The sequence below is a fragment of the Paraphaeosphaeria sporulosa genome (genome assembly GCF_001642045.1).
Source record: "Paraphaeosphaeria sporulosa strain AP3s5-JAC2a unplaced genomic scaffold CC84scaffold_1, whole genome shotgun sequence".
NCBI lineage: Eukaryota > Fungi > Ascomycota > Dothideomycetes > Pleosporales > Didymosphaeriaceae > Paraphaeosphaeria > Paraphaeosphaeria sporulosa.
The window spans coordinates 1,690,110-1,708,452 of NW_017253360.1; the positions used below are offsets into that span (position 1 = coordinate 1,690,110).

At 53.8% G+C, this 18,343-nt stretch overlaps 7 protein-coding genes across 7 annotated transcripts; 4 read left to right on the top strand and 3 right to left on the bottom strand.

Annotated features, from left to right (window-relative positions):
• Nucleotides 1–8: 8 nt before the first annotated feature.
• CC84DRAFT_1133762 (pseudouridylate synthase 3) lies at nt 9–1,799 on the bottom strand (the record flags this gene model as incomplete). Its single annotated transcript, XM_018175995.1, has 1 exon — nt 9–1,799. One exon carries the CDS (start codon nt 1,797–1,799, stop codon nt 9–11), a length of 1,791 nt encoding a protein of 596 aa, XP_018042113.1.
• A 492-nt stretch (nt 1,800–2,291) lies between these two features.
• CC84DRAFT_1192184 (uncharacterized protein) lies at nt 2,292–4,199 on the bottom strand. The gene is made up of 2 exons (XM_018181231.1): nt 2,829–4,199; nt 2,292–2,738 (listed from the first exon to the last, which is right to left on the bottom strand). Exons 1-2 carry the CDS (start codon nt 4,130–4,132, stop codon nt 2,717–2,719), a joined length of 1,326 nt encoding a protein of 441 aa, XP_018042114.1. The 5' UTR covers nt 4,133–4,199; the 3' UTR covers nt 2,292–2,716.
• Nucleotides 4,200–5,934: 1,735 nt separating this feature from the next.
• CC84DRAFT_1079020 (uncharacterized protein) lies at nt 5,935–9,636 on the top strand (the record flags this gene model as incomplete). The annotated part of the gene is made up of 3 exons (XM_018173821.1): nt 5,935–7,491; nt 7,546–8,110; nt 9,044–9,636. 3 exons carry the CDS (start codon nt 5,935–5,937, stop codon nt 9,634–9,636), a joined length of 2,715 nt encoding a protein of 904 aa, XP_018042115.1.
• A 128-nt stretch (nt 9,637–9,764) lies between these two features.
• CC84DRAFT_48667 (uncharacterized protein) lies at nt 9,765–11,113 on the top strand. Its single transcript, XM_018186471.1, has 3 exons — nt 9,765–10,018; nt 10,079–10,545; nt 10,618–11,113. Exons 2-3 carry the CDS (start codon nt 10,164–10,166, stop codon nt 10,923–10,925), a joined length of 690 nt encoding a protein of 229 aa, XP_018042116.1. The 5' UTR covers nt 9,765–10,018; nt 10,079–10,163; the 3' UTR covers nt 10,926–11,113.
• CC84DRAFT_48668 (uncharacterized protein) lies at nt 11,114–13,592 on the top strand. Its single transcript, XM_018186472.1, has 2 exons — nt 11,114–11,948; nt 11,998–13,592. Exons 1-2 carry the CDS (start codon nt 11,301–11,303, stop codon nt 13,354–13,356), a joined length of 2,007 nt encoding a protein of 668 aa, XP_018042117.1. The 5' UTR covers nt 11,114–11,300; the 3' UTR covers nt 13,357–13,592.
• On the bottom strand, nt 13,121–14,730 carry CC84DRAFT_1192188 (uncharacterized protein). The gene is made up of 2 exons (XM_018181232.1): nt 14,200–14,730; nt 13,121–14,138 (listed from the first exon to the last, which is right to left on the bottom strand). The coding sequence occupies exons 1-2, from the start codon at nt 14,255–14,257 to the stop codon at nt 13,405–13,407; spliced, it is 792 nt and encodes a 263-aa protein (XP_018042118.1). The 5' UTR covers nt 14,258–14,730; the 3' UTR covers nt 13,121–13,404.
• A 780-nt stretch (nt 14,731–15,510) lies between these two features.
• On the top strand, nt 15,511–17,087 carry CC84DRAFT_1079957 (uncharacterized protein; the record flags this gene model as incomplete). The annotated part of the gene is made up of 3 exons (XM_018173872.1): nt 15,511–16,129; nt 16,183–16,804; nt 16,859–17,087. The coding sequence occupies 3 exons, from the start codon at nt 15,511–15,513 to the stop codon at nt 17,085–17,087; spliced, it is 1,470 nt and encodes a 489-aa protein (XP_018042119.1).
• Nucleotides 17,088–18,343: the final 1,256 nt, after the last annotated feature.

Sequence of the window (18,343 nt, forward strand, 5' to 3'; positions counted from 1 at the left end):
TCGGAATCTCACTCATCCGCGTCCCCCTCCTTGGGCCTCGTCCTATCCAGGACCAACCCCTTCTTCCTCGCATACTTCTCATTCACTACCTCCACCGCCTCCTGTCTCTCCCGCTTCAGCACAGGCATGTAGTTGCCCTTCGCCTTGCCAACATTCCCGCCATCAAAGCACCGCGGCCCGCTCTTGGGCATCGCGTTCCCCTCCAGACCTCCCGCGTTGTCCAGATCCGCCTCCCCCTGCCCCGCAACCGCGTCCAGCAGCAGCGCGCTCAGCGTCTCATCAATCTTGTGCCCGCGCCACAGCTCCCACACGTCGTCCACCAGGCCACCGCGTCCCCACTTGCCGCGGCCCATGCTGCTCGGTCCGCCGGCCTTCGCTGTCCCAAGGGACTTTGGCTCGATGCCGCCCTCGTCGCCGACGTAGACCCAGGGGAGACGGTCCTCGTAGCCGTGCTCGCGGACTTCCGAGTCCTGCACTTCGTGCTCGTGCGGGAAGATGCAGTCCCAGAGGACGAGCGGGGCGTCCGAGGCCATTTCGTACTTTGGTCGGGTCGGATTCTGCTCGACGTCGAGGAGTTGGGAGACGAGCTCGGGGCTCTCAAGGCGCTGGCCGATGAGGAAGAGGATGGCGACGAGGGAGCGGACCTGGTGCCAGAGGAACGCGGAGCCGTGCAGCACGAAGGCGTACATTTTGGGCGGTTCGCCGGTGGCTGGGTTCGAGATGGCGGGGTGCGAGATGAAGCCCGGCACCGATAGAGGCGAAACTTCCTCAACGGAGGCGCGGAAGATGCGTCGCTTGAAGTTTGTGATTTGCTTGCTGGGGTCGACTTTACAGAAGTTGCGGAAGTCGTGGAGACCCTCGAGGCGGGCGCAGGCGTCGCGCATGGCGGCGATGTCGAGCCAGCCTTCGCGCATGGGCGGAGAGGAGGTGGAGGCGGAAGGGGAGGGCGGGTATAGCCCGGATGTGCCGGGGACGGGCGCGAAGCACGGGTCCGTGAAGAAGTACTTGTAGCGGCGCTCTTTGCAGGAGAAGCGGGCGTTGAAGTTGGGCGGTGGGTTCGGGCACCAGGCGTAGATGCGGATGTCGGGCGGGAGGACGCGGTTGAGGAGCTGGATGTAGGCGAGCTCGTCTTTGGTGTCGTCGAAGGGCTGCGTGGGCGCTTCCTCATTCTCGACGAGCATCGCGGTCTCGAGTTCTTGTGGGGCATCTTGCATCGCTTGATCTTCCGATGCAGTTGCAGGCTTCGGGCAGGGCCGCATGCTCCTGACCCGCACTCCGATGACCTGGCCAAAGGCGCTCACGCCTCGGTCTGTCCTGCCGCACTTGGAGTACTCGCACCCCTCCCAATTCACATCTGCCCCGTCTCTATCCCACTTGTCAAACGTCTTCCTGTCTAGCCTCCTGAATGTCTCCGCCTCTTTGCCATCCTTTGGCGCCGGGCTGATCAACCTCGTCTTCATCAGCGCCTTCCACAGCTCCTCCTCTATCGTGGGCAAGGGCGTCTTGTTGTTTGCATGGTGCTCCAAACCATTGTACTTTTGCCCCAGATATGCAAACTTGAGCGCAATGAGCCTGGTACTGTATTTGGACGCGTCGAAAGCACTCGGCTGTTGCTTCGGAGGTTTCCTGTACTTTTCCCCATCTGCGGGCGACGGGATGGGAAAGCTCGTGAAGGTCGCAGCGTTGGGCTCGGCGGCATTCGACGTGGAGACTTTGGTACTGGCCACCAGCCGGGCCTCGAGGTCTTGTATGCGCGCGACAAGCTGCTCGTGTGTCCACTGCTCGTAGCCGGGGCCCATGGTGCTTCGCGCGCCGGGCTGGTTGCGGATCTGCTCGCGGCGGGGCACGCGCGAGAGCTTGTGGAAGCTGCGACGGGTGCAGAAGAGGCGGTGCAGCTGGCGCTCGAACTCGGGGAAGGAGTGCAGGTGGGGCAAGACTCCCCTCATCCTCTTTTCGTTCTGCGGTGCAGGCGATGACTGGGCTACTTTTTTGCTGCACACTTGCGTCAGGGTTCAGCTCTAACTGCTTCAGGCTTGGCTTCGTCGGCTACCCGCCGGTGCTCCACCGAGTGCCACCGTCTCACGTTGAGAACGTCTCGCTTGGCATGAAACGCCCAGCGTCATGCCGTCGTGCTCGGGTTCATGCCAAAGCCTGCTGCACAGCGCCGCCTTGTTCCAGAACCCTATACTGGCGACGTGAGCCGTCAAGGGATCGCCGACTCCACTATTCCCGGCATCTCGCATCATCGCTTACTTTGATCACTGGTCACACTTGTGGAGATTTGAACAGCTGTGTTGACATAGTGAATTCTATCTTAGGCCTGGCCTGCGCTGGCGGCTGGTCGTGGACGCGAGAGTGGCTCTCTTGACCACACCATCCATCTATCTAGGTAGCTCAATAAGCATGTAATATCCAATGCTGTTTCATGCCTTCCTTCTCTTTGTATGCAAGGCTTTGAAGATGAAGCAAAGATTGTGCCGCTCGCGTCTTCAAAGTACCGAGTCCGAGTCTTTCATCGTGCTCCAATCCCCGAGTCGACCCGGCCGTCGTCTGAATCTTCATACAATAGATCGATCCAGCTTTTTTAGGTAATTCAATCTCATGATTCCGAACCTAGCAGGGTGTGTCAAGATAATTGCTGTCAAGCTGAGCCGCGTCCGCATGGAGGGCTCTAGCGAGCAATCTCGAGTTTGTTTGCTTTCAGCCCCTTCTCTTCTTATCCCTCCCTCTTTTCTGGCCTGTCAATTGGGCTTCGTGGAGTCCGCGGGGTCATGGTGGTTGATCGTGGGCTGAGAGCGCCCGTCAGTATCGGCCCGTCGCTCGCGAACTTCATCTTCCCCTCCGCCCATGCGGTGATCCTGCCAAACGCCGGTTCAAAGTTGTTTGCCCAGAGGTGGCTCGCGTATAGGGTGAAGGCACTCATGATGATGAGACCGATCGTAATGCGTACGTTGCCGGGCTGAGCATACCGGTAAACAGTGTCGCGGTCCTCGGTTGCAAGTTCGAGTGGGAAAGCTTCCAAAGGCTGGCCAGCGAATACGACCCACGCGAGAACTGTACGCATGACGGTGCCGTGGAGTAGATAGATTGGGAAACTGAGCTTGCCCAGCCAGCGGAGCGGCTTGACGGAGAGTGCGCGGCGCAGATGCGGGCTGATGAGAATGGCGAAGCACAGCATTAGAGCACCGACGCTGCCAACGAGACGGGGCATCGAGAAGGAAGCCGATCTTGGAAAAACGCTGCCGAAGACATACTTCAAGACAGCGGACCATGGTGCCGAGTCTGGGTTGCTCGACGGGTAAGACATGAACACCAATCCGATCAGGGCGAGGACGGGCGATAGAATGGTCGACACGAGCGGGAAGGCGGCCAGTTTCGCTGGCTGTGGAGAGACGCTGAACTCTGCAAGCAGGATGCCTCCAATGACTGTAAAGCCGACCAGGGGATCCCTCAGGTTGTAGGACCAGCTCCAGGACCAGAATAAGCAAAGCGCAAGCGTAATGCTCCTCCAAACCGTAGTAAGCTGTACCGTGGCCAGCAAGACGAAGTATCCCACGATGCTGCCCATCAACAGATAAATCAACGCCCACTGGGGTTGATCGTATAGATTGCCGTCGCCCAGTCTCCAGGTAGACATTAGTGCCCGCACCAGACCGTAGATAGCTCCACACCACGAGTCGCTCCGCGGCGGGGTGTTGGTGTATAGCCAGTAGGCATCGCTGTTCCTGGCTAATTCATAAGCTCCAGTCTGGCACAGTGTCCAGGAGATAAGAGTGGCGACACTAGCCGGCAAGACCAGGCGGAAGGAGCGACGGAAAGCTGCTGTAGAGAGGCCTGACAACGCTGACTCGGAGTCACCACTTCGTGCCTGCTTGATGGGCTTCAGGGCGTTGACGAAACCCAGCAGGACAAAGAAAATGGCGACCCAGCTGTGTCCGGAGGCGATGAGACGCAAGATGGGTCGCTGGAAAAGCCATGGGGTCCCGTTGTCGGTGCAGCAAGGATTCGTGAACTGTCTGCCAAAGCAGAGGACCAGATGAGAGGCGGCGACATAGACGGCAGCGATGCCTCGCAGACCGTCTGCCCAGCCGCTGTCTTGCATGATGCGTTCGTTGGGATCAACGACCAGCATATCTCATGAAGAGTGAGGTCTGCGTCCACTAGGGCAGTGTCGTAATGATGAAGACGCGCGGAAATATATATCCACGGTGTAGCAAGACTGGGGTCTAGTTCGTCCAGCGACCGGCGCTGATATCAGCGAATGTGAAATAATATGCAGTCCTTGCAAATATATGGTTGAAGATCAGACGAGAGAGAGGAAGAAAGTCGAGTGCAGCTGTTTGAGCTAGTCGATGGTGAGCAGGACGCAGCAATAACAGCGTTGCCTCAACAGCAGCCCCAGAATAGAGCCCCGAGCATGGAGCCCCGAGTGGGGTCTGTGTATGTCGCTATCGCCCCGGGGCGAATGCTGAGATGTGCGGTTGATGGAGTCAGCCAACGACCAGCTCGGGAGCCGATGCAGGAAGGTAAGAATAGGCGATTCTCAGCAGCCAAAAAGGCAGCTTTGGGGCTCCGGAAACAGTGGAGCGCGAACGAGAGTAACAGAACGCGGTTAGCAATGAATGACGAAAACGACGAGGAATGCACGAGAAAGGTCCAACGTAAAGCAATAAGAGAGCAAGTAACAGGGAGAACCCGATGGTTTTTCATACAGACCTGCTCGGCAAGTGCTCGGACTCCATTCCACTGATGCGTACCAGTGCGGCTAGTGAGGCTCGCGAAGTCGGGTGGCGCGAGGCGAAGATCTTCAGAGGTCCGGAAATTTTGGCCAGTGATATAGGGACATCAGAATGGGCCAATCAGCCATGGCGCGGGGGGCTCCACACCACCCGGGAAGGGGGCGGTTGAAATGATGAGTTGATCGTCTCGCGGCCAGTTCTGGGGCATGAGATTCATGCCAAGAGTGAATATCCTTTAGGCGCTTTGGAAAATCGCCCGCGCCCACAACGGTGAAACATTGATCATCGGGGTCATCCATGTACGCCGTGTGGTGTAAGAGAAGCCGAGACGAGTTGCCCCTGCGCGCGCGTGAAGGACAATGATGTCGACGTCGCGACCCTTGACTCCTGCCTTTGCACCACCTCCAATCATCAAACAGTCTCCTGCGTCGTCGTGCAACACTAATCCCCTTCCTGGGCTGCTGCACCGATGCACTGGTTCTTTATTTTCAAGCTCGAGCTTCAGGGGCTTGTTCAAGCTATTTCCGGGGTTGGTAAACTCTGCGCACGGCTGCAGCGATCGGTCGCCCACCCGTTCTCTCCTTTCTCACATGCGCACGCAGCGCATTCTGACTGCACTCAACTCAGCACCACCGTTCAGCTTCCGAATTTATTACGCCCGGTCTGCAAAATTCATAATTTCGCACGTGATCGATCCGTGCTGCTGCGAGATTGTTCAGGACATCTGGACCTGGGCTAATTGGGGCTGTGCCTCGCTCGACCGGACTAGGCACCGATCAGGCCACAGCCTCCCACCACTATAAAACGGCGACGCCCTCAATTATTATTGTTCCACAACTTCCTGAACCTCTTACTCGCCAACAGTTGATGACTGGTGCTTAGATCCATCGAAACGAACAAGTGAATATATTGAAGCATTCCCCATCGTCTTGCTGCTGCGTGTTTCTCCAGAACGATACGAGAGGCCGCCCAGTCAGGAAGTAGACAAGTTTAAATTGACTTCGATTCCACTGCTCTTTCTTGGTCGAACACTGTATTGCTGTGCGCTCGCCTTGCTATCAATTGCCAGACGGGTATTGTGATACTTTGATTGTCTCATACTTCTGCGCCACTTCGTGCTCGCATCATTGCCCCTATCCCCATCATGTTTGGCGGTATAGCACATAAGCCCGCTCCCACATGCGGCCTGTATTATATGCATTCGCCCCCGCGTAACCACCCTGGTCTGTTCCCTGGCGTCGTGAGTGAGCGTGTGTTCCTTCCCCAGGTGCAGCTCGAAGCGCACGCCACCATTCTCCAAACTACATCCCGCGTCACGCTAACGCAGACCTTCATCAATCCCTCGGCGACCAAGGCCATTCGTGAAGTCAAGTACGTCTTCCCGCTCTACGAAGGTATCAGTGTCGTTGCCTTCACCTGCCATGTCGCGGACCGCACTATCGTTGGCGAGGTCAAGGAAAAGAATGAAGCGAAGCAAGACTACACGCAAGCTGTCCAGCGAGGAGAGACCGCGGGTCTCTTCGAGCAACTTGATACAGCTGACACGTTCATGACCACCGTTGGGAACGTGCCTCCTGGTGTCCGGGTCGTCATCGAGCTTACCTACCTCGGAGAACTGAAGCACGACATGGAGGTGGATGGTATCCGCTTCACCATTCCGAGCATCATCTCGTCTCGGTATGGCCGCACAGCACCTGGATCCGAGGCTATTTTGGCTCAGTTCCAAAACTTTACACCCTCACGCGGAGGTCACTCAGGCAACATCTTAATCACCGTCGACGCTGAGATGGCAGAGGGCTCATTCATCCAGAAGATACTTTCCCCCAGTCATCCTATCTCAGTTTCCATGGGTACTACATCGATCGCTCCCAACGACGTACCTGAAATGTCAAAAGCGTCTGCAACCCTTGGAATTCAGAGCACGCATCTCGACACCGACTTCGTCCTTCAGATCGTCGCAAAAGATACTGGTATTCCGAAGGCCATCCTCGAAACACATCCCACCATTCCCAATCAGCGAGCCTTGATGGCCACGTTGGTTCCCAAGTTCGCCCTCCCGCCTCAGAGTCCGGAGATCGTCTTTGTATGCGACCGCTCGGGATCAATGGAAGGCACTAGGATCGCTCTGGCCAAACAAGCTCTCCAGATCTTCCTCAAGTCGCTACCAGTAGGCGCCATGTTCAACATCTGCTCGTTCGGCTCCGGCTACTCGTTCCTATGGCCACGAAGTGTAGCTTACAGCCAAAAGACACTGGACGAAGCTGTGCAGCACGTGGGTTCTCTCGCGGCCAACTACGGTGGGACGGAGATGCTGGAGCCGCTCAAAGCGACGGTTCATCAACGCTATCGGGACATCCCGCTCGAAGTGATGATGCTTACTGATGGCGCCATCTGGAACCAGGATATTCTGTTCACTTACCTGAACGAGCAGGTCCAAGACACCACAGCGCCGATTCGCGTCTACACCTTGGGTGTGGGATCGGGTGTGTCACATTCTCTTATCGAGGGTATCGCAAGAGCAGGGAATGGGTTCTCGCAGACCGTGGGCGAGGGCGAAAAGATGGACAGCAAGGTTGTTAGAATGCTGAAGGGGGCCTTGTCTCCACATGTTAACGACTACTCGCTTGAGGTCAAGTACGCTGGTGGTATAGAGAGCCTCAACGAAGAGGAGGACTTTGAAATTGTGGAACGAGTTGCAGATAGCTTGACGGTGAAGCTTGATTTGAACGAAAAAGCAGACGAGCCGAACACAGTGAGTCAAATTATCGCTCGCCGTTGTGTCCTAACCATTGCTGATTTGTTGCAGATCAAGCCGATCTCATTGTTCGACCCGTCTGCCGACCCTGACAGAAGCGAAAAGCCTGCCTCAGGAGCCTCAAACCTCCACAACGTTGCGACTCCCAAGATTGTTCAGGCGCCCTCGAGGATTCCTCCCCTCTTCGCCTTCAACAGGACAACAGTCTACCTACTCCTCGGTCCCGATGCCCCACACCAAACACCCCTTTCCGTCCTCCTCCGCGGCACCAGCACCCATGGTCCTCTCGAGCTTGAGTTTCCCATCCAGGTGCTAGATAGGCCCGGGACGACAATCCATCAGCTTGCCGCCAAAAAGGCCACGTTCGAGCTCGAGCAAGGCAGAGGCTGGCTCGCCGAAGCGAAAGATGAGTCAGGGAAGTTGCTGAAAGAGCGGTACGAAAGCCGATTTAGCAGCATGATGGAGCGAGAGGCAGTGAGGCTAGGCGTGCAATTCCAAGTCAGCGGGAAGTGGTGCTCGTTTGTGGCAGTTGAGAAAAACAGGCCGACCGAACCGGAAAAGGCGCACACACAGTGGGAATATCTCGAAGACGAAGCCGCTCCAGAGCCACCACATGGTGGTCTGTTTGGTATGTTGAATAAATGTCCCTCTGCGCCGGGCAACACTTCGGTTATCGGAGGAGGCACAAACCAGGCTATACAGAGTGCTAATGCGTTTCCTCCAGGCCCCTCCTCTGGGCGTGCTATGCCCGAAAATCAGAGAGCATATGGGGGCCTCTTTGGCGGCCCACCAGCAACAGCAGCTCCCTCGAGCGGAGGACTCTTCGGCGGTTTTGGCACCTATCTTCCTCACGGTGATGCTCATGGCCCAGGCAGTGGCTTATCTGGCTCTGTTCCCTCTGCGCCTACACCCTCTCCCCAAGGATATCAGTCCACCCAATATATTCAAGGCGGCGGATGGGGCAGTAGGCCGTCGGTAGGCACCTCCTTTGGTTCAACGTCTCACACACTTAGCGGACCGGCTGCCACAGGTGGGAGTCTCTTTGGAGGTCAGCAGCAACAGCAGCAACAGAAGCCAACTCTATTTGGAGCAATGTCCCAGCCACATCCCAAGGCAAGCGGACTTTTTGGAGCGTCACAGTCCCAGTCACAGCCAAGTGGAGGGCTTTTTGGATCATCGCAACCACCGCACCAACACAGTGGGAATCCTTTCGCATCGACCCAACAGCATTCGCAGCAAAGCGGAGGTCCTTTTCGACAGCAGTCACAAGATCCTTCGTACCACAATTTCGGGCTTGCTTCCGACCAATCGCATGCTCTGGAAAATTTCGACTTCGATTCGTTCCTACACGTCAAGGAGAACTCCACCGGCTTTGGCTCCATAGGCGTCGAGTTTGGCTTCGAGGATGGACAAAAACAACAACAACAACCCCAGCAGCAACCGGCGCATCAAATGGCTCAAAAACACCAGATGGCGCAACCGCAGCAAGCAAGCGCTTTCGGGCAATCTAACCCTGCACCGCGCCCCCAAGGTAACCACACATTGCAAGATTACCAAATGCAATGCATGCTTCTGGAGCAGCAAAACAAAAAGCGGCTTCTGATGGCGCGACAAGAGCAAGATACGCTAGCCAGTGCTTCCTATGGAACTACCAACCCTGAAGGCGTCAATTCCCCTCCCAAAACAGTCGAGACACTGGCTGCATCATCTAGAAGTACCTGTTCTGAAAACGTCACATCGCCACCCAAGACGGACGACGAGACCTTGGCTCTGCTCATCTCCGTCCAGACCTTCGAAGGAGAGTGGAAGTACTCACCCCCTCTGTTCCTTGCACTCAAAATAAGGGAAGATGTGGTTGAAGAAGCGAGGACCAGGCTCAATCATCATCTCTCTTCGAAGGCTGCAGCTGGAGAGACGGTAGAATATAGCGAAGCGGTGTGGGCTACTTCTCTGGCGATAGTGTGCCTCGAGACGAAGCTGGCCAGTTTGCAGGGGAGCTGGGAATTGATCGTCGACAAGGCGAAGGCGTGGCTGTCAGGAAGTGTCGGGGCGGAAAGGATGGAGGAGGTGTTAGATAGGGCAAAGGAGCTTTCTGATGAGATCAGCAAGTACGATGGGTCGAGGATGAGGTCTGGTAACTAAGTTGTTGAAGCAGGGAAATGTTATGATAGTTTGCTATTTTTCTGCGTTAACAGTCTGTGTGGGCGCTCAACCACCATCGGAGAATCGTCCCTCAGGCTAACTTAATATCTAGAAAACTTATTAGCCCATCCCTAGGTACATTTGTCAATGCGATGTGATTGCAATCAGGAGATCGTGGAATTCGACTGTCCGTGTGTGCTCCACAAATTAATTAATCCCATGAGCTACCAGTGTTTCAGAGCGCACGGAAACCAGCCGCCACGACGTCTTTCTCCTATTGGCGCATTTGTTTCCCCATGCGTACCCGTCCATTGCCTGATCGTCATTGAACTTTGCGAAACGACGCGCGGTGTAGTTCAAGCGTCTCTATAAGATCAGGGCAGTATGGTGTTCCTCATCTTTACGCTTCTTGCATTCTGATAGCTGCTGGTCAACTTCCTAGTTATCTTCCATTCGTTACTTCAGTGATTCGATTCTTCAATTCTTCCTTGACCTATCTAACCAATTCAAACAACAAATCCGTCAAGATGAAGACCATCGCGTTTGCCCTCTCAGCCACCGCGCTCGCCAACGCCGCTGCCATCCGGCGCCAGAACGACTACGGGTACCAATTCTCAAATGCGCTTTCCACCGGCCCTGTAGCAACCAACTCCTTTATCCGCGAAGCAAACACCACCCTGATCCTGCCTGAAACGAACAGTCCCCAAACCGGCAACCTCGCGCTGTGGCCTGGTATGGGCACGAGCGGCGGTGACCTGATTCAGGGTCTCGCGATCTCGGTTTCCGATGGCAGCGCCGGCTGCGAGAAGTCGTCTGGAAAGTGGTGCATTGTCGCGAGCACGCTTGAGGATACTCAGCAGATGGGCAAGTTTGTAACTGCTGATCCTGGCTCGTCTGTGACTTTCCATTGTGAGTTCCACCTTTTTGACCTACTTCGTTGGGATTCTTATGGATCATGTTGCTAATATACATTTCGTTCAGACAAGTACAACGACGGCACAGCCAAGTACGACCAAACCGTCTCCCTCGACGGCACAGTCGTCTCAACTTTGTCTACCGACAGCGGGAAAGCACAGGGCTGGGGCACAGCCGTTGAGTGCCAGCAGGCTGCTTGCGGTACGGTGCCGGCGCACAAATATGTCGACACGACGCTGATCATGGACGTGGCCGATCCGAACTACGAACAGACCAAGGGCGTGACTGGCGCGACTGGCGACTTGGTCACTGCGGATGGAGGCAAGACTTGGACTATCGAGACGATTAGCATTGAGTCGCACACTTATACTTAGATGCGGCCGGGAGGATTGCAGGTGGACACCATTTTTTCTTCCTCTGTATATATACTTCTATTGTACCAATTGATACTTTGGCAATCGGCGAGTGTCGGGGATAATTTCGCTTTCACGTAGGCGATGCAAAGACCAAACTCCGCCGTCGCATCATGTTGAGCCTAAGCACCTCTCCGATTGTGAGGCATTGTTTGCGATATCAACTGAGCCGAGTCATCGTGTGATGAAGCGGATGTTTTGCATGTGGCGTTTGCGGGGAAGCCGTATTTGGTACCGCACTACAGGCGTTGAGCCGAGGCAACTTCCTTCACCAAATCCTATGGGCAACACCAAACCCATACCTGAAGCCCGACACCAGAAACATTTTTGGTGAACATGTTGCAACAGTCCTTACGCGCTTCTTCGTCAACAGCAGGCTTCTTCCAAACCCTACCTGCCTTACCGCCGCAATACACATCACCGGACTCATTGTCTGCAAGGGGAGAGCCAGAATCTCCGCCACAAAACGCCACGGAAGCATCAGACGACAAAGTCCTCTGTCGCATCCTTGATCTATACCTGCCAAAAGATGCCAAAGCAGTAACGCAGCATGCCCACCGCATTGCTCGATTATCCCTCGATCCCGACGTTCTCGCCAACGCCACAGATGCAGAAACAAATCATCCCGTGCTACGTCCCCTAACAACATTCGGGGAAGAAAACAGAAATGACCCGCTTTGGACTACTGCAGGCTGGCGGAAGCTGAAAGACATTGGCTACGAAGAGGGCATCGTCGCCGTGGCGTACGACAAGTCGAACACCGCTTTCAACCGCCGAATTCACCAATTTGCCAATGTGTATCTCTGGGGTCCAACTGGGACTATGACTGGTTGTCCACAGAGTATGACGGATGGCGCTGCTGTATTGATGAGCAGGCACTTGCGAGATCCGGATGGGGACCAGCCGGGCCGCAGCCAGGTCTTTGAGGAGGTGTATCGTAGGCTGACAAGTCGGAATCACAAAGAAGCATGGACTAGTGGTCAAGTAAGATTCGTTTTGATACGCTGTGGAGCAAGATACTAAGGCTAACTAGTGGATGACGGAACGAACAGGGGGCAGTGATGTTTCTGGCACGGAGACAGTAGCAAACCGATTGACGCCAGAAGAGATCGAGCGAGAAATCTCAGAAGGCAGACAATCAGACGCTGTTGGTATGCCACTAGGAAACTGGAAGATTGACGGCTTCAAATGGTTTAGCAGCGCGACAGATTCAGAGATGAGTGTGCTGCTTGCCCGCACGGCCAAAGGTGGTCTGTCAGCGTTCTATATCCCAATGCGTCGACGCGTGAAGAGAAAAAGCCTGCTTCACGATGCCGCGCTCCCAACCGAGCTCAATGGCATTCGTATCCAGCGCCTGAAGAACAAGCTTGGCACCAAGTCTCTGCCGACCGCAGAACTCGAGCTCAAGGGTGCCCGCGGCTGGCTCGTAGGCACTGAAGGGCAAGGCGTGAAAGAGATATCAGCTATACTGAACATCACCCGTTTACACACAGCGGTGACCAGCGCAGCAAGCTGGGCACGCGGCCTCGCCATCTGCCGTGCTTACAGCAAGGTCCGCAAGGTTCGTGGCGGTCTGCTCGCGGACAACCCTGCGCATCTACGATGGATGGCAGACGAGACGGTCAAGTACTGGGCCGGTACGCATTTTGCCTTTCTAGGTGTCGCGTTGCAAGGCGCGCTGGACCAGGGCTGGGAAAATGCAGTGCAGAACACGAGGGCCTCCAAGCTGATACCACAAGATAAGGCACAGACTGCAGACCTCCTCCGTCTGGTTTTACCAGCTATGAAGGCGCAGATCAGTGTAGCGTCTGTGCATGGTCTGAGGAACTGCATGGAATGCCTAGGTGGCGTTGGATATTGCGAGAACAATGAAGATGGCGGATTGATGAACATCGCAAAGATTTATCGCGATCAGTTGGTCAATCCGATATGGGAGGGTACTGTCAGTGTCATGGCAGAAGATTGCGTACGTGTCATACTCGATAAAAGACTCGGAAATGGCGACGTAATGGCGAATGTTTTTGCGCCTTGGATCCGAGGCGTGATCGGAGCGATGGGTGCAGAATCGAATGTCGAAGTCGATGCCATTGAGCAGAGACTCAAGGACTTGCTTGGCCTAGTGCAGGGTGCCTCAAAGGAGGAACTTCTCTATCATGGGCGAGACATTCTTGATTCTGTTGAGTTCATCACAAGCAGTCTGGTTCTGCTGTACGATGCAAGGACAAGTCCCGACACGGCCGTGCTTGAAGTCGTCAGACGTTATATCCGCTCGAACTCAAATAAGGCGACTACTTGTTCCTCACGGGACGCATTGGCCAAAACGATGATTGAGGATAAAGCTATATTCCTAGGTTCGATGAGCGCGCACCAGGGGGTTTCTGCAAAGTTGTAGATAGCTTACTTACTCGACTGAGGAGAGGACTGTCAATGGTTATCATGCCTACTCCACCTGGTTTTGTTTCTTCACTCTTTTGACGGGCGCCGGCTTCCTCGAGGCTTCGACCGCATACGTCCACCTTCTTGCATTTTCGCCATCAACAAAACGTCTCACATGCTCTGGTACCTCCTTTACCCTATTGTACGGCCCGCCTACGGGCTCACCCAGCTTCTCGTAAACCGGGATAACGCCTGTCCATACAGAGTCTAACACGTCGTCTCTCTTCATGTCCTTCCTTTCGTCTTCTGGTACACCCTCGCGCACTTTTCCGCTTGCGCTCTCGATTCTCATCTTCAGAATTTGTGTGGACTGCATTTCTGCGTTGTCCGGCGGTACGCGACTGTTTTCATAACGCTCCGGAACGACGGAGTTAGTGACTAGCTGCATGGCCCATAGCTTCTCTTCGTCGCTGCTTACGACAGTACCATGCCCATGGAGGATTGCGGAGCGGTAGTTGTAGTTGTGCGTGTTGGGAGTCAGTGTCAAAACGAAACCGTCGACCTTGGTAGCTGCGACGCAGAGCGGGATCCCTGGAGGGGAGGCAGCCAAATTCATGAGACGACTGGATACATAGCCGTGCAAGTAACAATGGGATTCAGAGTCGCTTGGATAGTGTCCGATCTGGCCGATCATAGGAAGAACTACTGGCACTGGGACGGAAGTGTCCGGGACGAAGGAAACGTGCAGGACGGGCGTGCTGTTGACGATGGCATGGATTGTATCGACATCGTAAGTTGCTGCATCCTACCATCAGTCTCGGTTATAATTCGCAGCAACCACTATAGGCAGCTGACGAACCTTGATGTTTGTAGCGATTCACGGTGTTCGATTCATCTTTATGGTATGTTCCCGCCATGTTGCTGTGTCGACGAGTTATGCGTGGCTCGTTTCAACGGCGACTGCGATGCATATAAGCAATCCGACCCCAGCGTCTATCTCCGCGATTATCCATAGGCATGGAACAACGAACTTTGCAACACGGTAACAACCATGACAGTCGTCATGGGGTGCAGTTGATTAGGCCGAAATAAGAAAGTCCATGCGAGTTTGTCCTTGATGTGTCCTATCAACGCCTGGCTGGCACGCAAGGCAGCGATCGAGGTGTGAAGGCTGTAGAGCCGAAATGAAACTGGCGTAGAAGGGGGAAACGTGCGATGGGTGTACTGGCTGCCGATGACAGCTCTCGCCGAGGTACAGTGAGGCATACCTCAAGGACGGCATCTGATCGACCCTGTCAGAGAGCGCCTAGATCCTTGTCGCTTACCTTTTAGCTCTTTGCGAGACTGATATCAACTTGATCGACATAGTCTCTATCATAATTGTGTCACTGAAGAGTCTGGGCAAACTTCCAAGGTTGTGTGGCGCATTGCCCAGGTGTTGCAGGGAGCTAAGCTCGCGAACCAATCGGGCGCTCTGGACGTGTGATCACCGCCACCTTGGGGCCAAGCCACATCCAGTCGTTGATTCCTCTCCTGCAGTGTCAACTACCTTCAATTACGAAGACGGCCTATACATCGACACATAGCAAACAATGGTCGGTTTCCCGAACACTGAGATAGCGTAGCTTCCTCATATGTGCCTTTTCCATGAATCGCATGCAGTGGAGATCGTGCGGGACTCGGTGGAGAAGCATCGCGGGATGACTTCACTCCCAAGGCTCCAAGACGACCTAAATCGCTGAAGTAACCAAGTGCCTTCCAAAGGACTTCCAGAATCCTAGCCCAGGGATCACACGCAACTCGCGTGTCCATAGTATGCGATAAACCATACCGTTTACCTTGTATGGTAGTCAATCAGGCCGTATTGCGCGCTCAGTCATATACCAAGACCTCCAAGGACTAAGGTGGACTACCAGTAGCACGAGGCACATGGCGCCAATAAGTATAACGTATTGAATAGGAAACTCATCAAATTAAAGCGGTCATCCCTGGGCCTACTTCTGAGCGCAGCATTGGCACCCGGGTAACCGGCTTTAGGTGGCCTTGGTCCCCTTGAGGAACTCATCTATAACAAGTGGGGATTCTTCTGACTGACCACCAACCGACGATTGTTCATTTTTCCATCTCTTCGATCATCGTGATATGCGTCGTCGACAAAATGAAGGATTCAATGCGAACAGACGATCACATCCCAAACCATCTCCATGATGGGCCTGACGCAACGGACAACAAGTATGCTGGTTACGATGACCAAAAACATACAGGAGACTACTTTCCTCCTCCCGCTCATACCGACTACGACACTGATCATGGCATCGTGGAGGATCATTATGGCGGGAAAAAGCTGGGTATGATGCGAACGACGTTGATTTTCTTCACCAATCAAGTTGGTATCGGAATTTTGAGTCTACCTGGAATGCTGCACACCATCGGCCTCATCCCGGGCATCTTCACGATTATTATCCTGGGTGTCATCGCCACGTACACAGCGTACATATTGATCCAGTTCTATCGCCGGTATCCTTCAGTCAGAGACATTGTTGATTGCGCCAAGATCATGGGTGGCCTTCCGCTGCAGATCATAGTTGGCATTGCGAACGTGCTCAACCTATGTCTCATTTGTGCATCCGCCAATGTTACCCTGTCTATAGGTTTTAACACCATATCCGACCATGCACTCTGCACAGTCGGCTTCATTGGTCTGCCTATGGTCGCTTGTTGGCTCCTTTGTATGCCACGAACCATGAACTTTGCTGGATGGTTTGGTATCCCTGCTACTATCAGCATCCGTAAGTGTCACATTGCTCACTCTCGAACTGGGGAGGTTCGCTAAAATATCCAGTGGCTTCGGTATTCATTGTAGTCATTGCGCTCGCTGTCGATGGCCCTCACCGCGACACGACAGGCTACTTTGGAGAGCCGGCCAACGAGCCGATTGCGATGAGACTCGGTCCGAACCCTCTGGCCTCAATGAATATTCAATTCGAATCTGTCCTCAATGTCGCATTCGCATATGCTGGCAACCAGGCCTTCGTCACAGTCATGTGCGAGATGCGCAACCCGAGCAAAGACTTCACCCCAGCGATTGTATGGCTCAACGTAATCGCCATACCGTTGTATGTTATCATCGCCTGCGTAGTCTATCATCTGTCCGGACAGTATGTTGTAGCTCCAGCATTAGGCTCAGCACCCGGAGTGGCCTCCAAAGTGGCATACGGCATTCTCATCCCTACCATGCTTGGGTCCGGTTTAGTTTTCGGACATACAGGCATAAAATACATGTACAACGTTTTGATGGACTCTGTCATCAAGTCGAAGGCCAAGTTGACCGACAACACGTTTTTGACCTGGGGTGTATGGCTTGGATGCGGCACTGCGTTCTGGGTGACAGCTTTCATCTTCGCCAATGCCATTCCAGCCTTCAATTCAATTTTGGGAATCTCCTCCGCATTATTCGTTACTTGGTAAGCCGACATGTCCGAAAGAAAAACATGCCTGATCCCGCTGATACCGTCTAGGTTCACCTTCGGTCTCGCCAATGCTCAGTGGATCTTCTTGAACTGGGGTCAGCAGTTCTCTACTTGGCGGAAAGCGCTGCTTTCCATTTTCAATTGGTTCCTCTTTTTTGCGTCCGCTTTCTTGACCGTTTTCGGCCTTTACACTTCCATCTCGGATTTGAATGGCAGAGTGAAAGATCCGAACGACCCGTTGGACGTCTTTACTTGCACCGATAACTCGCTATTTTAGACAGGACTGCACGGTTCGTGGAGTAAGACTTGCGGACATAGCGGTTTTATGGTTTACTTCAAAGCACCACTCTGTAAGCTTTGATACTAGTGTGTGTAGTTGCTTGCCTTCAATTGCAATCGTAGCTCTCTTCATGAACAACGTACGAGAGACCAATCTTGGATCTCCTGGGGCATTATTCGTCCCTGTCCTTTACATAGCTGGATTGTCTACGAGAAATCAGTAGCAGGATGCTGTACTTAGGCAAAGCTCGGACGACGTCTTTATCATCTCTTCTCGCAAGTGTGCAGCGTTGCTAGATAACCTTTTTTCTCATAGTAAGATGGAAGTCTTGAGACACGAGCCCAGTACGACACGGTTATTGGTCGTGCACATTGCATAGTGAAACTTTAAAGAGGTACACGAACACCGATCAGCTCCCATTCTGCTCATGGTGCCCGCCACAATACCACAGTTTCGGCCTCGTGAGCGTCGAGGTCCCAATTTAGTATCTCAACACATGCAGTTGGGATACAAGAGATCGAAAAATTTACCGCTACACCAGATCACAACGCTGCACGAGGCTGGTAACACAAGAATAGCATGTCTTTGAATAGAATGGAAGACGTCACAGAGAAAAGTTATCGGCGTGAGTTAGGGAAAGTGCTTGCATTCCACAAAATGCTTGTATTTGTCAGCGGCGAGCTACACATACCGATAATCAAGATAAGGGATGCTTGGGGGTTTCTCAATGAGTGATGGTTGGGTAAAAAAGGCGCGAGATGTGATTACATCAACAGAGTCGGAGGTGGCGCCTTAATCAGGCTACTGATAGGTAATGCAAATAAAGGCTGTGTTAGGAACCGGCCACATGGATTCCAGAGTCAAAGCTGCATTTTCGAGTCTGATGTCTCCGTGCCTATTCAAAAATTCGGCCGTAGGCTAGCAGGGGAACCGGCCTTCTGAGCGAAAGGTAGCGGTCGTGTGTGTATGGCGGTCGATGTTTAGGATTGTAGGTCCTCCGGATTAGGGAGGTGAAATACAGAGAGGACACCCCGGGCACCGGCCTGGAACCCATCCTTTATTGTTGCAAAGAGGACATGGCGGCTTCCGGTTATTGGGACTAATCGTCTGTCAGAGTGGTGTCCCGTTACGATCATTGAACAATTTGAATTGAGATGTATGGCCACAGGTCCAGAGAGCAATAACGTCCAAACATGATAAATTACTTGATGAACGTATTTAAAAAAAAATAAGAAGCTTCTTACGGGTGCCCC

Excerpts from the sequence above, each read along its gene's own strand:
- CC84DRAFT_1192184 (XM_018181231.1), bottom strand. The coding sequence starts at position 4,132 with ATGCTGGTCGTTGATCCCAACGAACGCATCATGCAAGACAGCGGCTGG. Across the intron at positions 2,739-2,828 it reads TGGGCGGAGGGGAAGATGAA|GCCAGAAAAGAGGGAGGGAT; the intron begins GTTCGCGAGCGA and ends CCCAATTGACAG.
- CC84DRAFT_48667 (XM_018186471.1), top strand. The coding sequence starts at position 10,164 with ATGAAGACCATCGCGTTTGCCCTCTCAGCCACCGCGCTCGCCAACGCC. Across the intron at positions 10,546-10,617 it reads CTCGTCTGTGACTTTCCATT|ACAAGTACAACGACGGCACA; the intron begins GTGAGTTCCACC and ends CATTTCGTTCAG.
- CC84DRAFT_48668 (XM_018186472.1), top strand. The coding sequence starts at position 11,301 with ATGTTGCAACAGTCCTTACGCGCTTCTTCGTCAACAGCAGGCTTCTTC. Across the intron at positions 11,949-11,997 it reads AAGCATGGACTAGTGGTCAA|TGGATGACGGAACGAACAGG; the intron begins GTAAGATTCGTT and ends AAGGCTAACTAG.
- CC84DRAFT_1192188 (XM_018181232.1), bottom strand. The coding sequence starts at position 14,257 with ATGGCGGGAACATACCATAAAGATGAATCGAACACCGTGAATCGCTAC. Across the intron at positions 14,139-14,199 it reads GAATCGCTACAAACATCAAG|CAACTTACGATGTCGATACA; the intron begins GTTCGTCAGCTG and ends GGTAGGATGCAG.